Source organism: Hydra viridissima, unplaced genomic scaffold (assembly GCF_058129835.1).
Source record: "Hydra viridissima isolate aposymbiotic clone 2 unplaced genomic scaffold, HvirCarnegie_v1 scaffold_2, whole genome shotgun sequence".
Taxonomy (NCBI): Eukaryota; Metazoa; Cnidaria; class Hydrozoa; order Anthoathecata; family Hydridae; genus Hydra; species Hydra viridissima.
The window spans coordinates 14,955,805-14,973,951 of record NW_028324301.1 but is presented as its reverse complement, the minus strand read 5'-3'; the positions used below and the strand labels follow the sequence as shown (position 1 = coordinate 14,973,951).

The 18,147-nt window shown below is 30.6% G+C and overlaps 2 protein-coding genes and 4 pseudogenes across 5 annotated transcripts in view; 3 read left to right on the top strand and 3 right to left on the bottom strand.

The window, feature by feature from the left end:
* LOC145194202 (ORC ubiquitin ligase 1-like) overlaps positions 1–430 on the bottom strand; it is a 12,755-nt gene extending 12,325 nt beyond the window's left edge. Inside the window, exon 1 of the mRNA XM_090077604.1 lies at positions 273–430. Within this exon, the coding sequence (XP_089933730.1) occupies positions 273–368 (96 nt within the window). The 5' untranslated portion in view covers positions 369–430. The remainder of the gene's footprint in view (positions 1–272) is intronic.
* The window catches only part of LOC149892170 (uncharacterized), a 21,136-nt pseudogene extending 11,864 nt beyond the window's left edge, over positions 1–9,272 (top strand). Inside the window, exons 2-7 of the transcript XR_016450305.1 lie at positions 817–929; positions 2,753–2,942; positions 4,591–4,717; positions 4,829–4,920; positions 5,308–5,361; positions 7,264–9,272. The product of XR_016450305.1 is annotated as an uncharacterized LOC149892170 (transcript). The remainder of the gene's footprint in view (positions 1–816; positions 930–2,752; positions 2,943–4,590; positions 4,718–4,828; positions 4,921–5,307; positions 5,362–7,263) is intronic.
* Positions 1,396–11,569, bottom strand: LOC149892169 (uncharacterized; annotated as a pseudogene). Its single transcript, XR_016449562.1, has 6 exons — positions 11,437–11,569; positions 10,570–10,835; positions 9,933–10,202; positions 9,579–9,784; positions 1,733–1,921; positions 1,396–1,577 (listed from the first exon to the last, which is right to left on the bottom strand). The product of XR_016449562.1 is annotated as an uncharacterized LOC149892169 (transcript).
* On the bottom strand, positions 10,850–18,147 carry LOC149892166 (uncharacterized; annotated as a pseudogene).
* LOC149892167 (uncharacterized) lies at positions 13,059–15,972 on the top strand. 2 transcript variants are annotated; one of them, XM_090077605.1, is made up of 2 exons: positions 13,059–13,413; positions 13,485–15,302. In XM_090077605.1, exons 1-2 carry the CDS (start codon positions 13,171–13,173, stop codon positions 13,761–13,763), a joined length of 522 nt encoding a protein of 173 aa, XP_089933731.1. In that variant the 5' UTR covers positions 13,059–13,170; the 3' UTR covers positions 13,764–15,302. The 2 variants fall into 2 exon arrangements, with proteins under 2 accessions (XP_089933731.1, XP_089933732.1); XM_090077606.1 differs by lacking the exon at positions 13,485–15,302 and adding an exon at positions 15,610–15,972 and having other exon boundaries at positions 13,060–13,413.
* On the top strand, positions 13,764–15,302 carry LOC149892168 (uncharacterized; annotated as a pseudogene).

The following is an 18,147-nucleotide window of genomic DNA, read 5'->3' as shown; positions in this document are numbered from 1 at the left end:
ATTTACAACATTACGAACCTAATTCTCAGTAACTTTTGTGACTTAGGTCTGAAATGCTGTCACAAAAGTTTTTGAGATTTAGGTCTATGACGTTGTATATAAAAAAAATACTGTTGCGTATGTACTGAATAATGGTTATGCACTGCATAATAGTACATGCATATAAAACAGTTTACAATACATAATAAAGTTGGTAAAAACTATAATTTAACATACGCATTTTAATATTTATATTTAATGGCATAAGATTTAAATAAGTAAAGCTTGCTGACCTTGCTTAAACATATATGGCAACATATTGGTAAAGTGATATGAACAGATGGGTTTTTTATAGATTTTTCTGAGTTTTTAGAGTAAAATAAAGCCATGACTGGGCATACATTTAAACAACGAAGTGCGAAATGATAACGGGACCGCTGGCTTTTTTTTTTTTTTTTTTATCAAGATTGGCTTTTTGCCACGGCAAAAATTATTTTTGCTTGGGGAGATAAAAAAAACCGATAAAAACCGATAAAATTTTTGTAAATCCTTAGCAAAAATTTTCGCGGCAAGTGTTATTACGAGTCATTTTAATACGAGAAATCAACTAAAGTGAGTTACTTTCAAGTAAAATGCTCCAATTTACATTATTTTGTTTTTATGTAAAATCGCACAGGATTTTGAGTCCCCAGTATTTGATAAATGAGATGAATATATGACTTTGAATGGGATTTGTGTCTAAGATTTAAAGTTGAAATCAGAAAAAGGTGCCTTGTCAAATTTTTCATTCAGTTTGACAAATTTAAGATTCTCAATCTTTTTTTCCTCTCTCTTTAGTCATTGGACCTCTCTGATAACAACAGCCTTCGCTCTCAAAGCTTGCCCTGTAACCAGACCTGCGTAAAAAATACCTTCTTCCCCGAAGAACTGCCCAGAAGATTTTGGAAAAGGTGATTAGTAATTATTTACTAAAAGTTTTAAAATTAAAATTCATACAAAATTAACTTAAAACAAAAATGACCTCCCAGCGGGCACGCGGACGTCCATGAGACGTCCACGGAAGTCCGAAATTTGACGAACGGACGTCATATGGACGACTAAATGTAATGGCACTCGTCCGCCCATTTTGGACGTCTATAGACGTCCAAAATTGGACGAAGGGAAGTCCATTTTGGACGTCCATAAGACGTCCTATAGACGACTAAATGAAACGGCCTTCGTCCGTCCATCTTGAACATCTATAGACGTCCATGGACATCTAAAATATTTTTCAAAATATGTCTAACTAGATAGTCTAATTAGATATATCTGTGTGTCTAGGTAGAACTATATCTGTGACAGAGTATATATATTATTTTAAAATCAAAACATCAAATGCTACTAAAAAAAGGTGTGTTAAACTGAAAACAACTGAAATATGTAAAAACCATTTACTTTCAAAAATAATAAATATACAAAGGAACAATTTTATGTTGCTTCCTCTTCGAGAACGTCAGCATCGTTAACTATTTTTACTTTCGGCAACGCCCGCTTCAATAAATTGCCAACAAGGGCTTCGATAGTTGTGGCATCATAACCGGTTCTTTCGGATACTAAGCCTTTTAAACAAACAAAAAAGTAAATTGCAATTGTTAGTCTTCTGAACAAAGAAATGGTTTTTACATAAACAGTTTTTTATTTTTTTATGGAAATATAAAACTAGCTTTTTTTTTTTAATTCAACTTAGGAATGCACAATACAATGATTGCCTAACCTTTAATACACTTTTAATGTTGAGAAGCTGTAAACTTAAGCTTGCCTTTTAATCCATCTTTACTAAATAAGTTTTGGACTTGTGGCACCATTAACTGGTTTAAAACAGTTTAACAAATTAACTGGTTTAAAACATTTTTGACAGTTTTGCGTGCCGTTGCGTACCACCAATGGCTTTGATTTGAGTGATCTGAGAAATTGTTAAATCTAATAAGTTCTAAAATCTATTACCGTAAAACTTAAATTTTATATTGCAACTTTACATTCTCACAAACACGATATTCTAACGTTACAAGAAACATTACTTGAATCATTAGCAGGAACATAATAGATTCCTGTTTCATTAGAGTTGACCACAAATAACATACAACGTAGTTGTATGTTATTTGTGGTTATATGTTTTAAAAGTATATAGAGTAGGGGTGTTCACATAACCACTGGAAAAAAAAAGTTTTCTCTGATATGAATGCACACTAGTTTAATTTTGTGCCAATTGGCATTAAAATTCACTGTGCAAAAGATAATTAAAATAAATTAATGTTTAGAGGTTGTTCAATGGCCTTTTAGTTTTACAATAATAGCATTACGCCTTAAATAATTTCCTAATTTTATCCCATGTTCAATTTAGATAAAATATTAAACAAACTTGATGTACCATTGTCTTTTATGAACTAACTTCTTTGGTCATGTGACAAGCAGCCATCGTGTCATCTGATGTTTTTGATTGAAAAACATTTTCATTAATTGTAATTTTTTGCTGAACAACTGAAATATTTAAAGATTTTGAGGTTCTTATTTATTTTAATCATATAAAATAATAATTATAGCTGTTATGCCAATATCTTGTTTTTTAGTACTAAATATTATTAGGTAACTTAACTCACTTTAGTGTTTGTAGTTTTGTAATACTTATGATTTCATCACATTCATATTGAAATATTGATCACATATTTTAAGTTATGTTTGCAAACTAATATTTATTTTCTCAAGATGAGTTTAATTTGGTATCATTTAATTTTAGCTTGTTGCTGAAAATGAGTGAAAAGATAAGTTCTTCAAATTTTCCTTTGACACGTAATCGAACTGCAATATGGTTGATTGGTCAACCTGAGAAGAACCTACCAAACAATGTCCTTCCAATGATGGTTGATGTGTTAAGGACAATTTTCCACTATCACAAAGCATTGAAACATGAACAAATATTCTCTGGTGTGAACGCAACTTGAACAAAAATTCACAGAACATTTGAGGAACTTTTGTACCGCCCCGAAAAACCAGAACAAATAAATGTTCTGGAATATTTCTTTGTTCCTATAAAAAACATGGTGCCAATTTTAACTATCTTTTAATGTATATCCTGAAAAAGCGTGCACTTATCAGACTTCAGTCAATTACTTTAAGCAGACTTGGGTCAATAGCAATTGTAATTAAATACATTGTCATGAAGTAATGGTAATAGTTTTTGTATTTTCTAAGGTATAATTACAAGTAAATGTGATATAATTACTTGTAATTGTAATTCAGTTACTATTATAATTACAATAACTTTTATTCAATTAAAATTCACTTATTATTTTTAATAGTTGACAGGCTAGTATATAATATCTAGTAAACTTAAAATTTCCACAATGTCTCAGCATACAGATCAAGACATTATTGAAGCCAGCGTTACTAATACTGGTCTTGTTGCATCTTCTGAAAATAAATTTGTATGGAATATAACTAACACAAGTGAACTATTCGATTTATGGAAGGATAATTAAAAAGCATTAGTATCTTCAAGAAGAAACACAAATATTTATAAACAAATGGCTGCTGAATTTTCAAACACATTTCATTTTGTACCTCCTTTAACTGGATCTCAAATTCAATCAAAAAATAGTAATATGAGGAAACAATTCAGGTAAGTACTTATTCTAGACTTAATGAATGATACTTTACTTACTTAAATGCTGAAGCTATTTTGCTAAATTGACCATAGTGGTATTCTTTAATAGACATTCAGTTTTCATTTGTATTCAAAAATATCTAATTGCAATTTAGTTTGTAACTGAGTGTTATGATGAATAATTACTTTAAGATTTATTCCAACCAATATTTTAAATTTAAAGTTTGACACATTAATTAACTATCACATTTAAAGTTATTTGTTTCATATTGTATAGTACTAATGATGTGCTTAATTGTATGTTTTTATAGATGAGAAAAACTTCAAGGTGGAGTTCATCAGGTGGAGCTCCAAGTAGGGATTGCAATCCCGCATTGCGGGATCCCGCAATCCCGCGGGATCCCGCATTAATTTAGCGCATGCAAGATCCCGCAAAAACTACTGCGGGATCCGCGGGATTTGCGGGATTTTGAAACAATTGCTTTTAAACAAAAAAGGTCAATTCTTTTAAACAAAAAAGACAAAAAAGATATCAAATTAAAAGTGTTTATTGTATTTGTGAAACAAATCAATTTAAAAATTTATCTTCAGCTATTAAAATATTTTTCTTAGCTATAAATATAAAAAAATCATTCAAAAATAAGCAATTATTTAGCAAAACATTAGTCGAACTCGTTCAAATTTTTTTTTGTTTAATTAATGATTATGTTGAAATTTTCGCTAATGAGCACATTTTACAGTATCTTTGCATTTAATCAAAAAATGAAAGTTTTTGAATTGAGGAGATTCAAATTAAAGAGGTTGTACTGTATATGCATATATATGTTTCTTATATATTGTATATGCACACTATATAGTTGGAGGAGAATGACTTCAAGTCAAGTCTCTCAAATTTTGTAAATAAATTTTAATGGTAATATGATTTATAATCATTTCTTGAATGTTTAATACTTCCTATTTTTTGAATTCAGATTGTGATAAGAGAGGATGACAATAAGACTATCAGCATTTTAAATATTGAGGATTTGGATACTACAAGGGATGTCCAATCTATTGTCACTATTCTAGATGAAGAACCAACCCCATCTACACCTGGCTGCAATAAATGAAGGAGCACTGATGATGAAAAAGTATCAAATAAAATAGCAAAAACTGAACTGGTAAGTACAAATCAAAAGGGAAATTTTTCTTCTGAATATTTAAATATAGCAAATAAAAATCTTGATGTTCAAATCTGTTTACAAAAGTTACGAATCAGAGAGGTCACTGCATTAGAGCGTATGTACGATGCAATTGAAAGTGTATCTTAAGCCCAAGTAGATGTATCTAAAACCCAAGTAGAATATTATAAATTCTTAATGAAAAAATAGTTATGTTATATTAAAGTCAAAAGATCAATTTTTTTTTTCAATAGGCTTACTTTTTTAGGTATATCTGCAATATATATAACAAGATCTTTCAAAGTTTTTACTAAAGGGATAGTTTACTTTGTGATATACTGTACGAGTTTGTAGAAGAATCTCTATTTATATATGTATTGTATTTTAGTTTTATCTCTGTTAACTGAGCATGCTGGCTTATTAACTCTAATAAAATGGTTTTTCACAACGTATTCTCTAACTTTCCTTGAGATCTAATTAAATGTTATATTTATGTAATATACTTATATAATTTTAAAAACTTTTCAGGAAGATATTTGTGAAGGAAAAAGCTATTGGAAAAACAAGGAAAACATTTTAGCGGTACTTCAATCAAGAAGTAAAACATCAATCGATTATGAATAAATCACCCGCCCATTGTCATATTTAAGTTTACTTCCCTCAAAGTTAAATCAACAAGGAGATCTAATTGAAAGAAAAATTTGGGTTAAACCGAAAAGTTCTCAATGGTTTAATGAGATTTTTACTCAAATGGAGGAACGTGAATTTAAAGAACATTTTCGAGTAAATCATAAAAAATTTAATTTCCTGGTTAATGAATTGCATCCACATTTAAGCAAAACTACAACATTAATGAGAGAACCTATTTCAGTAGTAAAATGTGTTGTGTTTGCATTGCATTATCTAGCATCATGTGAAGAGTATTGTGCTGTGTCCAGTCTTTTTGGCATAGAAAAGTCAACTGCAAATTTAGTTGTCCTTGAATTTGTTAACGCTGTTAATGACTTTTTGTTCCCTAGGTATGTTAAATTTCCAATGTCAGAAGAAAACTTAAAAGAATGTAGTAGAGATTTTGAAGCTATACTTAGCTTTCTCCAATGCATTGGAGCTATTAATGGATGTCATATCCCTATTTCAGCCGCTAAAGATCAAGCAATTTTTTATTATAATTATAAAGGATGGTATTCCATTGTTCTTTTTGCCGTTGTAGATTTTAGATACCATTTCATTTATATGAGTGTTGGATCACCAGGAAGAAATAATGATGGCTATATTTTGCAGAATCCTTCTTTGAAAGCAATTTTAGATTCAAATCTATTTGATAAATGTTGTAAAGAGCTAGGTGGTTCTAGTGTTTCTCTATGTTTGATGGGTGATTTAGCATTTCCTTTAACATGTCATTTGATGAAACCTTATCATTTAGAGCATTTAGAGCTTTGCGTTGTTCAAAAAAACTATAATAAAGTATTTTGTGGGGCTAGAAGAGTGGTTGAGAATGCTTTTGGACGTCTTAAAGCTCGATTCTGCATTATTTGCAAACGTATGGAATGTGATATTAACTTTTGTACAAAAATTGTTAATGCTTGTGTTACTCTTCACAACATTTGTGAATACTATAACGATATTATTAGAATAGAATGGCTTATACATTATCATGGTGATGACTATCTGGCTCAACCCAATAATGTTTCTACTGTTGGGAACAATGGAACAGGAAAAATTATTCGTGACTCTATTGCTAAATATCTTTATAAAAAAGGAACAATAAAGTAGTTATAACAATGTGTTTTTTTAATTATTTAAACCTTTAGCAGTATGTAATCGAGTGGTGTCCTGCGATTATTTTAATGGAGCCATCTGAACATCAAAGTTTTATAATTAATTTATTCCTAAAACTTCATATCTGTGGAATTTTCTCCCAGTGCTCATGTTTTCAGTCTTTCAAATCCTTTGTATCCTCTTTTCTCCTGATGCAAGAAGTAGCCTGCGTAGAGTTAGAAAAAAGCAAAGCTTAATTTTCATTTTTTAACTAACTAGGTTTAGATTTGGCAAGCTTTAACTCAGATTGGTGGCCAACATAATGTGCTAAAATTTAGGAGCACATAGCCCTACATAAGCTTATTCATAAAAACCAACCTTTTTAACAAAAGGGATGATAAAACTTAAAAAAACTCGCTTTTGTTTGGGACCCTCCGGGTTATGGACATTTAATTTTAGCTCTCGGAGACAATTATTAAAAAGTGTTTGATGCTAACTTTTATTACCATAATATTATATTTAGTTTCAGGGAAAATTGCTATATAATAATGATTGAATTCTATTTACATAAGTTAATGTTCATTTAAGCGATATTCCTTTTATGTACCCTCAAGCCGAATTTACGTGTGAACGCCACAAGAAACATTTTAAAGAACATTTTGTTCCGGTAACATTTCTTCCAGAATAATGTTCCGCCAAACATTGCTCGTGTGAACATGGTATAAGTCACAGATTGCTAGAGAGAAAGATTTTAGTGTCAAATTAGATTTACTGTTTGACATTTCACACAAGGATGCAAACAAGCTAATTAAAATTGATGAAGATAAAATATTTCTGGAAGACCAAAAGAATGCTCGTATGATGAAGATGGCTGGAGAATGAGGAAGAGAGAGGACAAAAAGCAAATGCTGTCCTTACCCCTAGCTGTAGCCACTTTAATCTTGATTGTGATAGTGATAGCAAAGCAACAGAAGTGACATTCCTGATGACAATGATGATTATGAAATAGAAATTCCGGTTTATCACAAAAAACTAGTAACCCAATCAACTGACTGTGAACAAAGTCCTAAAAATAAAAAGCCACATATTCTCAATCAAATTTTGTCTTCTCCAGATGTATCATCCACACTTGATCGAATCAATTTATCTGACCAAAAATTCACTATATTGGCAGCTGCAATTGCTAGAGCAAGTGGAGAGGACCTCGAAAGTACACCATTATCAAGATCAACAGTCCGCCGCAAAGGCATCATGCACCGTTCATCAACTGAAAATCATATTTGGCAGAAATTTATGTCAAGTGAAAAACAACATATGGTCGTCCACTGGGATGGTAAGATGATGAGAGACAGCACCAACTATGTAAATCCAAAGTCCAATGTTGATAGAATTGCTATTGATGTGACTGGTTGTAATGTGGAGAAAATACTGGGTATTGTAAAGATATCATCTGGCACTGCACTGGCACAAGCAAAAGCAAACTTCCAGTTACTGACCATATGGAATGTCGAAAGTTATATTGTCGGTATGTGTTTTGACACAACAGCGTCAAACACGGGTTCCAAAAATGGTGGGTGCATCTTGCTACAGAAGTTGATGGAGAAAAATCTTCTCTACTTTGCTTGCTGTCACCATATCCAAGAAGTAATTATTGGGGAAATATACTCAGTTTTGCTTGGACCCAGCAGTGGGCCCAACATAGCTCTATTTGAACGATTTCAGAAGTGTTGGCCAAGCATAAATCAAGCCAATTATGCTCCATTAGATGACGCCCATCTTGCTGAACCACAGCTTCAGCAACTTAGATCAGAGGCTGGCTGCTTTCTGCAGCCTTTCTTATCAGATGACTCTTCATACTTACCAAGAGAAGACTACAAAGAGATGATCGAGCTGTGCCTTATAATTTTGGGTTTTCTGTTATCAGACTATGCAACAAAGAAGTATCGCTTTTGCACGCCGGGAGCTTATCACATGGCTAGATGGATGGCTAAAGTTATCTATTGTATGAAGATATACCTCTTAAGAAATGAATTCAAGCTGACTATGAAAGAACAGAACAACTTGTGCGAATTTTATATCGTTGCTGCTCATATCTATGTACCAGCATGGATTGCCTGTCCAATTGCAAGTGAAGCTCCAGCAAATGACCTGATGCTCTTCACAAGAATTAAACAATATTCTGAGATCAACAAGGTGATTTCAAATGCTGCTATGAAGAAGCTTCAAAATCACACTTGGTACCTTGGGTCAGAAATGATTCCACTTTCATTATTTTCTGACAGGGTTTGTGACACAGAAAAAAAGTTGATTGTTGAAGCTATGATTCAAAGTGGAGCTGATTGGAGTGTCAGGGGTATAAAGTGTCCAGCAGCAGAATTAAACAAGTTGGAAAAGAAGCAACTTCATGAGTTTGTTACATCATATCAACTGGTGCTTTGCAGTCACTTAGTCTCGATGTAAACATTTTATCTAGAACCGATCCAAACACCTGGGAGGAAATTGCTGAATTTCATTATACTAAAGCACTTGTTAAATCTGTGAGAGTTATCAATGACACTGCTAAGCCTTCTGTTGCTCTTATGAGCACATTTAATCAATCCATCACAAAAACTGAATCTGAAATGCAGAAACTAATACAAGTTGTTGAGGACAACAGAAAACGCATTCCAGATTGCTGCAAAAGCATCTTGATGACATATGCCACTGTTGCTACAGACTAAACTTTTGATCTTGTAAATAGTGCAACATTTGAATGTTATTTGCCTTATTTATAGAATTTTTTGAAAATGATTAATTGTATATCATAGCTATAACTGAAGTTTTTTAAATATTGTTGTTGCGGTGAATGCTTTTAACACAGTAAATTTTTATTTTCCATGAACAACCTCTAAATATTATCCAAAACACCTAAGATTTTGCACAGATGTTTTTTTCAATCAAAGAAACAATATTTAAAACTGTGCAACATTTAATTCAATTTTTTTTTTTTTTTTGGACACCCCTAATATAGAGTATACTCCTGGAAAGTTTAATGTTTTTACCTCGTTTTTCATAGTACTAGAACTTGCTCTGAGAATTTCCTTTTCTTCATTAAAACACCTAATATCTCTGTGTGGGATTGTAATTATGGCATCCACATCAGAAGCACCACTTTTTGGCTATGTTTCAATATTGTCCAATCATTCCATAATTTTAAGTTGATTTTGCTGCAACAATTCTAGTTTCATTAGCATGGCATACTGAAACTCTAAATATAAATTCTTTATTTGTATTGTAGCTAACAGGAAAAACCATTTATAAAACTAGAGATAAAATTAGCTTTTAAAATTAGAGAAAGATTATTAGATCAGAGAAATAAAGATAATCACAAATCTTAATATTATGCAAAAAATCACCTTTATTTGTCATTTCCTTAAATAAAACACCACCATCACCTATCTTGAAAGATGTTGGATTTTTGTTAAAGTGGTACGATTCTAAATTCAATGATTGTTGGAAATCTTTATTCAATCTTGGCTGTATTACACAGTCCACTTTACTTTTTTTCCATGGAGATGCAAGTGGCACATCCAATTGAATTGGTGATGAAGAACCAGATGGTGTGCACTTTAAAGCATGCAAATTGGGACTAGGAACTCGTTCCTTTGGGTTGAGCATATTTGAAACTATAAAATCAAAAAACATAGAATAAAAAACAAAGTAATTCCAGAACACACCAATTGAATACCCAACATATTAAAGCTCAATATACATTATTATCATAAATTGCATTGGTCTCATTTTATCAATTTTTTCTTTTCACTATAAAAATTTCTTCAAGGTCCAGGGGCAACTACTATTTAATTTTTGTTAAAACCTTATCTCAAGCCTGTAACTGTGAAAAAATAACCTTTCTGAACAAAGAAACTACATAAGCAAGTTTCTGAAAATATTAACTTTTTTACAAATTATATAACAGTATAACATCTGACAAAAAAAAATGCAAACAGTTTTTAAACGAACCAATAGATCAGAACCAATAGATACACTTACCAGGGCGATCATCAATTTCATCTTCAGTTAAAAAGTTTAACATTGCCTGACATGTTTCATAACTTCCACACTCCAAAATAAATTCTAACAATATAAACTCTTGCCAGCCAGGTTCTGGACTAGCCCATTCAGATAAATAAACACCCACAGTTTTTTTTCCTCGTGGGGGATAGTATACTATACCTTCTTCTGCATTAACACAGTGAGTTGGTACAACTGTCTTAGTGTCAATACCATTTTCTTTAATTGCAATGGTACTGTACAACCTACAATTTTAGATCATTATAAATTAAATTGGAAATAAGTCATAACAATTAAACTTTTTATTCTGTACAATATATCAACACAGAATTGTAAATTGTATATTTGAATTGTTTTGAGGATAAACTTTATGTTTTTATAAAACATATATGATTCTAGAAATAAGCTTCGTAGTTAAAAAATGGATAAACCTACAATAAATACATATATAACAACAAAAAAAATACGCAAGTTCAAAAATTCACATTAGTTAATAAAGATATTACAACTTTGTAATTTTTATATGGAATACAAACAGATTTTCTAAGTAAGTCATGCATGTTAATTGTTTGCATTAGTGGACTACAATTATGGTTTTTGATATAGTATATATTAAGTATCTTAGATTCTACAAAACTGTCAAAGAAATTGTTTAAATGATTCTTTTTATAGATATCACAAATTAATCATTTGGTAAAATGTTTTTAACAAAAACAACAAAATATTTCATCATGAAACAAGAATTCTTAGAAACATCAATTTTAGTTATTAATTTTGCTTTACATGAATCATCTGATTTATGTTCGCATAAGCATTTTGCAAGTTCTACGAAAGGGTTTTGTTTACCTCGTACTAATTTTTTTAATTGTTGCAAAAAATTCTCAAACTGGAAGCAAGAAATCTTGTCCAAACTACTTTCAAAATGTTCAACATCATCAGTTATATGCAGAAGACAGTGAACATTGTAGACACAAAATGTGTCACCAAAATGTTCATGAACGTTTGACACAAAATACTCCAAGAGTTTTTTTGCATGGTTCAAATATGTTCTCCTAACATCGTTATTCTTCTCACATAACATGCAAATTGCTAAAGATTAGCTGAGAAAATATTTATACATCTTAGGATTGAGAATATCCTTTAAAACAACAATACCCACATAGAGTAAGAATGTTCTTAGTTCTGTGGCTTTCCATCTATTGATATCTTCTAAAGATCTTGTTTGATGCACAAAATCTGATGGCAATTTCCCATTTAAATTAGTGAGTGAACGAGAAATCTCTTTTAAATAAGGCGTTGATAAACGACCATTAAATATTCCGGAATATGTACCTTTGTAGTAGCATAACATAAGTCTCATAACACCTAAATTAACCTAATTGCATATAGTCAAGAGCAAAATCCTGAATCGTGTCTAAATCTTCAATGTCAAACAGTGGATTTCGTTTATGATGATGGCACCAGCCATCTTTATCTTGTTGAAAGTATAATCCGGCCTTTAATTCAGCATTGTTTCTATTTGTAACTGTTTCGTGACATTTATCATAAACAATACAACCATCAATGATATATTATATATACTAGATGTCTAACTTGCGGGATTTTATTGGACAAAAAGTGAAGCCGCTTTTTTTGTTTACAAATTGAATCCGCCATTTGTAATAAGGGCAAAAACTATATCCGACGCACAGTGGCTCAAAATCCTTAAAAAGTGGCAAAAAAGGAAAAAAAATAAAGTCTTTAGTTTCTAAATACAAATAACTTTTAATGATGGTAAGGCCAGATGCATAACAATTTAAAACTTTTTTTGAAGCCATTGCAAGTTTGTGTATTAATTTGAAGCACTTTATTAATGCTTTTTTTATGACGAAAAAAAACCGGAAATGTTCGATAAAATAGTCAGTTTTAGAAATTTATATTATGGAGACATAGTAGCTAAAGTGTTAGTATTTTTTATTAATTTATTAAAATTGTGTCAATTCACAATGTAATTGAATGATTTTTTCCTAATGATTATTAGGTTTAAGCTATTACTCAGCATGAAGAAATCTATTAATAAAAATTTTTTTTTTTATTTGTAACACATTATTTGTGGTACAAGAACAAAAATGTTCCGCATAACTCCACGCTGATTTTAGTGTTTTTGAGTACTGTCAGCAATATACCATTTGCTGGAATAAAATTTACCTGCTCCAATTTGCTCCAATCTAAAAAAGAGCTTTTATCATTTACTCGCTAAATATTACATTTAGCGAGTATACAATAAAAGGTTGGAGTAAATTGAAGCAAGTAAATTTTATTTATTTATTTAAAATATAAACTCTTTTAAAAAAAGAGTATCAGCCTTACCTATTATTTTTAGTATATATATATATATATATATATATATATATATATATATATATATATATATATATATATATATATATATATATATATATATATGTATGTATGTATGTATGTATATATATATATGGATTTTCAAAATACTTGTAGCTATTAAGCTATAATGTAAACGACAATAAGATTGTTAAACTATTGATAACTTTTGTGTGTTATGTTATAGATAATATATAAAACATGAAAAGAATTGATCTTCTTCAAAAAATTAAAGAGCTAGGTTTCAATAAAGTTAATCTGCTTGAATCTTTGTTTAAAGAAGTTTTAAATGTTTATAACCTTCATGAAGATGACTTCGATAAATCAGAGCTTACTAACTTAAAGAATAAGTTGTCTGTTTTTAAAGCAAAAGTGGGAGCTAAGTTAGATAAGCATAATAGAAACTATGACAGATTGATTTTAAAAGAAGGTGTTTGGCTGCAGGTAAAGAAACAGTTATTTGTTAATAATTTTTTTTATGCAATCATTCTATTTAATTAAGTTTCTATTTACAGGAGGAGTTTTTCCCTGATCTTGTTAAAAGAGTTAAATTTAAAGAAGGTCCAGGTAGAAAAAATAAAGTTTGGGAAAATCTTGGTGAAAGAAGCAAAAGAGCTAAAATTGCCCATTTAGCTGAAAACAATCATGAAGCATTGGCATTAGCTTCTATAAAAAGTGCAGCAACTGAATCCAACATTAGTAGAAACAGTTTTATTTTTATAGTAAAGAAGGCTTTGGACCCAGATAAAGCAAATGAAATTAGGAAAAACATGTCTATGCTTGAACCTGTTTAAATGAAAGTTGAAGATGCTCTCAGCCTAAAAATTCAATGTGATCTGTCCGATGAACAATACCAGATAATCAGAAATAGCTCCTTATTACAAAATGCAAACGTCTATCCGTCTCTTCATAAAATTTTAATTGAAAAAAAGAAATGCTATCCTGATAATATGACTTTTTCAGAAACATCTGCAGTTTGCTCCCTTCAATCTCTTTTTAATCACACACTGTGTAGAATCTTGAGTCTAAATAGTTGCAACAAAATATTTTCTGAATTATTGGTTAAAGATATCAATCAGCATGGAATCATGCATTTCAAAGGCGGTTTTGATGGAGCGTCTAGCCAGAGTCTGTATAAACAAAAATATTTAGATACAACTCTAGATGAAGTTATTAAAAATGAAGAGAGTGTTTTCCAAACATCTGTTGTGCCTCTTAAACTGACTGTTAATGATACAGTGATATGGTACAACAAAAAACCATCTAGTACACATTTCTGCAGACCGGTATGTTTGCAGTACAAAAAGGAAACAGATATGCTAATTAAAGAAGAAGAGGAACGATTACAAATTGAGATTCAGAAACTTGAACCATTTGTAGTAAGTTTAGAGTCAGAAGAAGCTGAGTCATCTATGATGACAGCAATTATAAAGTATAATTTGGATTTGACTATGTTTGATGGAAAAGTTGTTAATGCACTGACAAGTACTACATCTTCTCAAAGCTGTAATGTATGTTCAGCAAAGCCAACAGAGATGAATGACGTTAAATTGATTAGATCTAAACCTGTCAATAAAGAAGCTTTATCTTTTGGCCTTTCACCTCTTCACCTTTGGATAAGATGCTTTGAGTACATTCTTCATCTTGGATATAAATCGAAAATTAGGTCATTTTATGCTAAAACCTCTGAGCAGAAAGAATCAGTTAAAGAAAGAAAAGCATTTATCTAAAAGAAGTTTAGGGAAGAAATAAGTCTTATTGTTGACATGCCCAAACAAGGTTTTGGAAACACTAATGATGGTAATACTGCCAGAAGAGCCTTTGAGGAATCGATTACTTTCTCTGAGATAACTGGTGTAGATGTTGACATCATTTCTAGACTTAAAACAATTTTAAAAGCAGTTTGTTCAGGATATGATTAGATCCAAGCTCTTTTCAAAATTATTGTAATGATACAACAGATAAAATTCTTTCTGAATATAATTGGTATGTTATTCCTCCAAGCGTTCACAAACTTTTAGAACATGGTTTACAGATTGCCGATGCATTAGAACTTCCCATTGGAGTTTATTCAGAAGAATCACTAGAGGCTCTTAACAAAGAGATTAGAAATGCAAGATTAAACCATTCATGCAAAATTTCAAGGATAAATGTTATGAAAAACCAGTTTAACTATCTTATGATAAGGAGTGATCCAGTTATATCGAGCATCCAATTCACTAACCATAGATGTGAAAATGGGAAATTGCTTCCAGTAGAAGTTCTTTCTCTTCTTAAACAGTCGTGATTCTTTTGTGAAATTTTTTATTTATAGTTAAATTTGCCATCAAAAATTAAAATTTTCTATGAATTAAAATTTAAAATAGTTATAATAGTAATGCTCAAAGTAGAACTATTATCTACTCTTTGTTGATGTCTGAATTTTTTTTATTTATTAATGATAATTCTTTTAATCATTGTTTTTATCAAAAGAGGAGGATAACAATTGATGACAGAAATTTTAAAAAAATTAAAATTTTCTATGAATTAAAATTTAAAATAGTTATAATAGTAATGTTAAGAGCATTCTATTATATACTCTTTGTTGATGACTGAACTATTATTTTTTTTTTTGAAAATTCTTTCAATCGTTGTTTTTAGCAAAAGGGGAGGGGCCCGGTAATAATTATGACTTAAATTTGGATGGTAGTGTACTGTGTGATCACGCCTGATTACAAGTTGGAGTGAGTTAAAAAGAGATTTAAAAATAAATTATGTATTATGCAAACTATTACTTGATTCGAGAAGAAAAATTTTAAAAAAAAATCTGCTTGCGCGTGTAAAATTTCATACGCGCGTGTTTTTTAGATACGCGCACGTTTTGCTGGTTGTTGCACGTAAAAATAACTTAAAATCACATAATTGATTTTTAGACAAAAAAAACAATAACTATTCATTTAATACATATTAAAATGCAATGGTTATATAATTTTTGCCGTTTTTTCTTCACTTTGAGTCACTGTGCGACGTGCGAAATAAAAGTTAAAAATGAACGTTTTTGCCCGAATTAGAAATGGCTCCCACGGCTTCACATTTCGGATCGAAGTTAGACATCTAGTATATATTAGTAACCAGACTAGTCTATGGATAGACTTACAACACAGACATAGACAATTCTGTATGTTGTAATGGACACAACAAATGTTTAATTTTTTGTCCTTGTTGTGTCTATCAAATTTTTGATGGTGTCCTAAGATTGCTCAGTTAAAAAATAATTTTCACTTCATAAGTCTACAAAGCATAATTTTTTGTCTATTTGGTGTCTATGATTTTGTCTAAATTTACTTGATTTCATAAAACCAGAAATATTGATTTTTGCCAATAAAATCTAAATTACCCAAAAAATCCCTTAGAAACAAAAAAGAAAATATACGATACATTATATTTGAATTTTATTTCATGGTAAAAATGACTTTTATGGTGACAAATTTAAAGTGGTGACAAATTTTAGGACGGAATATGACAATAATGTTTCCACAAATAGTTGATTTTCCAAAATTTAGATCCAATCATAGTCAGATTCACAGTCTGAGGATAGAATGTTAAGAAAAATCCCAAACTGGAGAGGGCATTTTAAAAATAAATTTTCACGAACATTCACTGAGAACTGAAAAACAACTGAACTGAGTAATTAATGAACTTCAATTGAGCACAAAATAGTCCATTTTGAGGTTTTTAAATAGACATTAACTTTTTAATCAACAGCACACGCTGGACAAAAAATTAAAAAATGAACTTCTGTTAGAAAAATTGTATTTTTAATTTTGTGCTCGTTTTCAGTTTTTGAAACGATGCTGCAGTGAAAATTTAATTACTCGTTATAAGTCCAAATTATATATGAAATAGATCTTCTATACCTCATTAAAAAATCGAGATTGTTCATTTAGTGTCCGTTTTTAAAATGATTGTCTAGAAAGACAAACATTTTTTATAGACAATTCATTTTTGATAGTTGTAATTAAAATTGTTGCAATTAGTGCTTTGTCGAAGTCTATTTTTGTCCTTTTATAATAAGGCCATTAGAGATTGTCTGGTTGCTAGTATATATAATATATCATTGATTTTTAACTTTTATTTCGCACGTCGGATATAGTTTTTGCCCTTATTACAAATGGCGGATTCAATTTGTAAACAAAAAAAGCGGCTTCACTTTTTGTCCAATAAAATCCCGCAAGTTAGACATCTAGTATATATAATATATCATTGTTAAAAATGAACGTTTTTGCCCGAATTAGAAATGGCTCCCACGGCTTCACATTTCGGATCGAAGTTAGACATCTAGTATATATAATATATCATTGACAACCATGAACATAAAAACCACGCAAATTGCATCTCTGACATGCATAGTATCCAGAATGTTCAACTATGCCTTTTAAGAGTCCCCTAGCAGGAGCATCACATGTTATTGCTAACAAATAAATATTGAAGATCTTACCAAATATTTCTTATGGCTGTTTGAAAGTTTTTAACTCTTCAGCAAAATCTGCTAATAATTCAGAAGCACACGGCTTTATTTCACTGCCATACAATCCAACAACAAACGGTTTAAAATATCCAAATTGACAAAGTATAGTCCAAACTTGGTAGGCACTGGATTCAAAGAGCGGTAGACATCTACATTACATATAAGATTAATTTTAGTGGAGTTGAAGTCTTGAACTTGCAATATATTTTTAATACCTTGTTTTATGCTAAAATAAATGTAATTTCTATTTTTTAAAGATGCTGTTTTCACAGCTCTTCTTGTACACAAAAGTGTCCTTGCATCTGTTGGCATTTCCTGGTGCCCATGATGATTTAAAATTGTCAATAAATCATTGGTAAATTGCCTTGTGCAGTTGTGTTTTAAACTCCAATTTTTTATTTCATTTTGAAAAATAACTGTTTCAAATGGCTCTTTTCCTATATCACTATCATTAAAGACATACATTTTATCCTGATCACCGCCTTTATTATCTATAAATCTCTCTCCCTGAATTTCAATAATTGAATCAGAAGACAAAACATGATTTTGTAGTACCATGTTACTCACACACATTGGCAGAAGAAAAAAATTACTCTGGCAAGCTCCAGAAAAACACTTTGGTGGGAGCAATTTTGACACTTTCCTGATCTCAAAACTATAAAAACTCAAAT

Bases quoted from the DNA above. Each gene is read 5' to 3' on its own strand.
- LOC149892167 (XM_090077605.1), top strand. From the start codon at position 13,171: ATGAAAAGAATTGATCTTCTTCAAAAAATTAAAGAGCTAGGTTTCAAT. The intron at 13,414-13,484 runs GTAAAGAAACAG...TTCTATTTACAG, and splicing joins AAGAAGGTGTTTGGCTGCAG to GAGGAGTTTTTCCCTGATCT.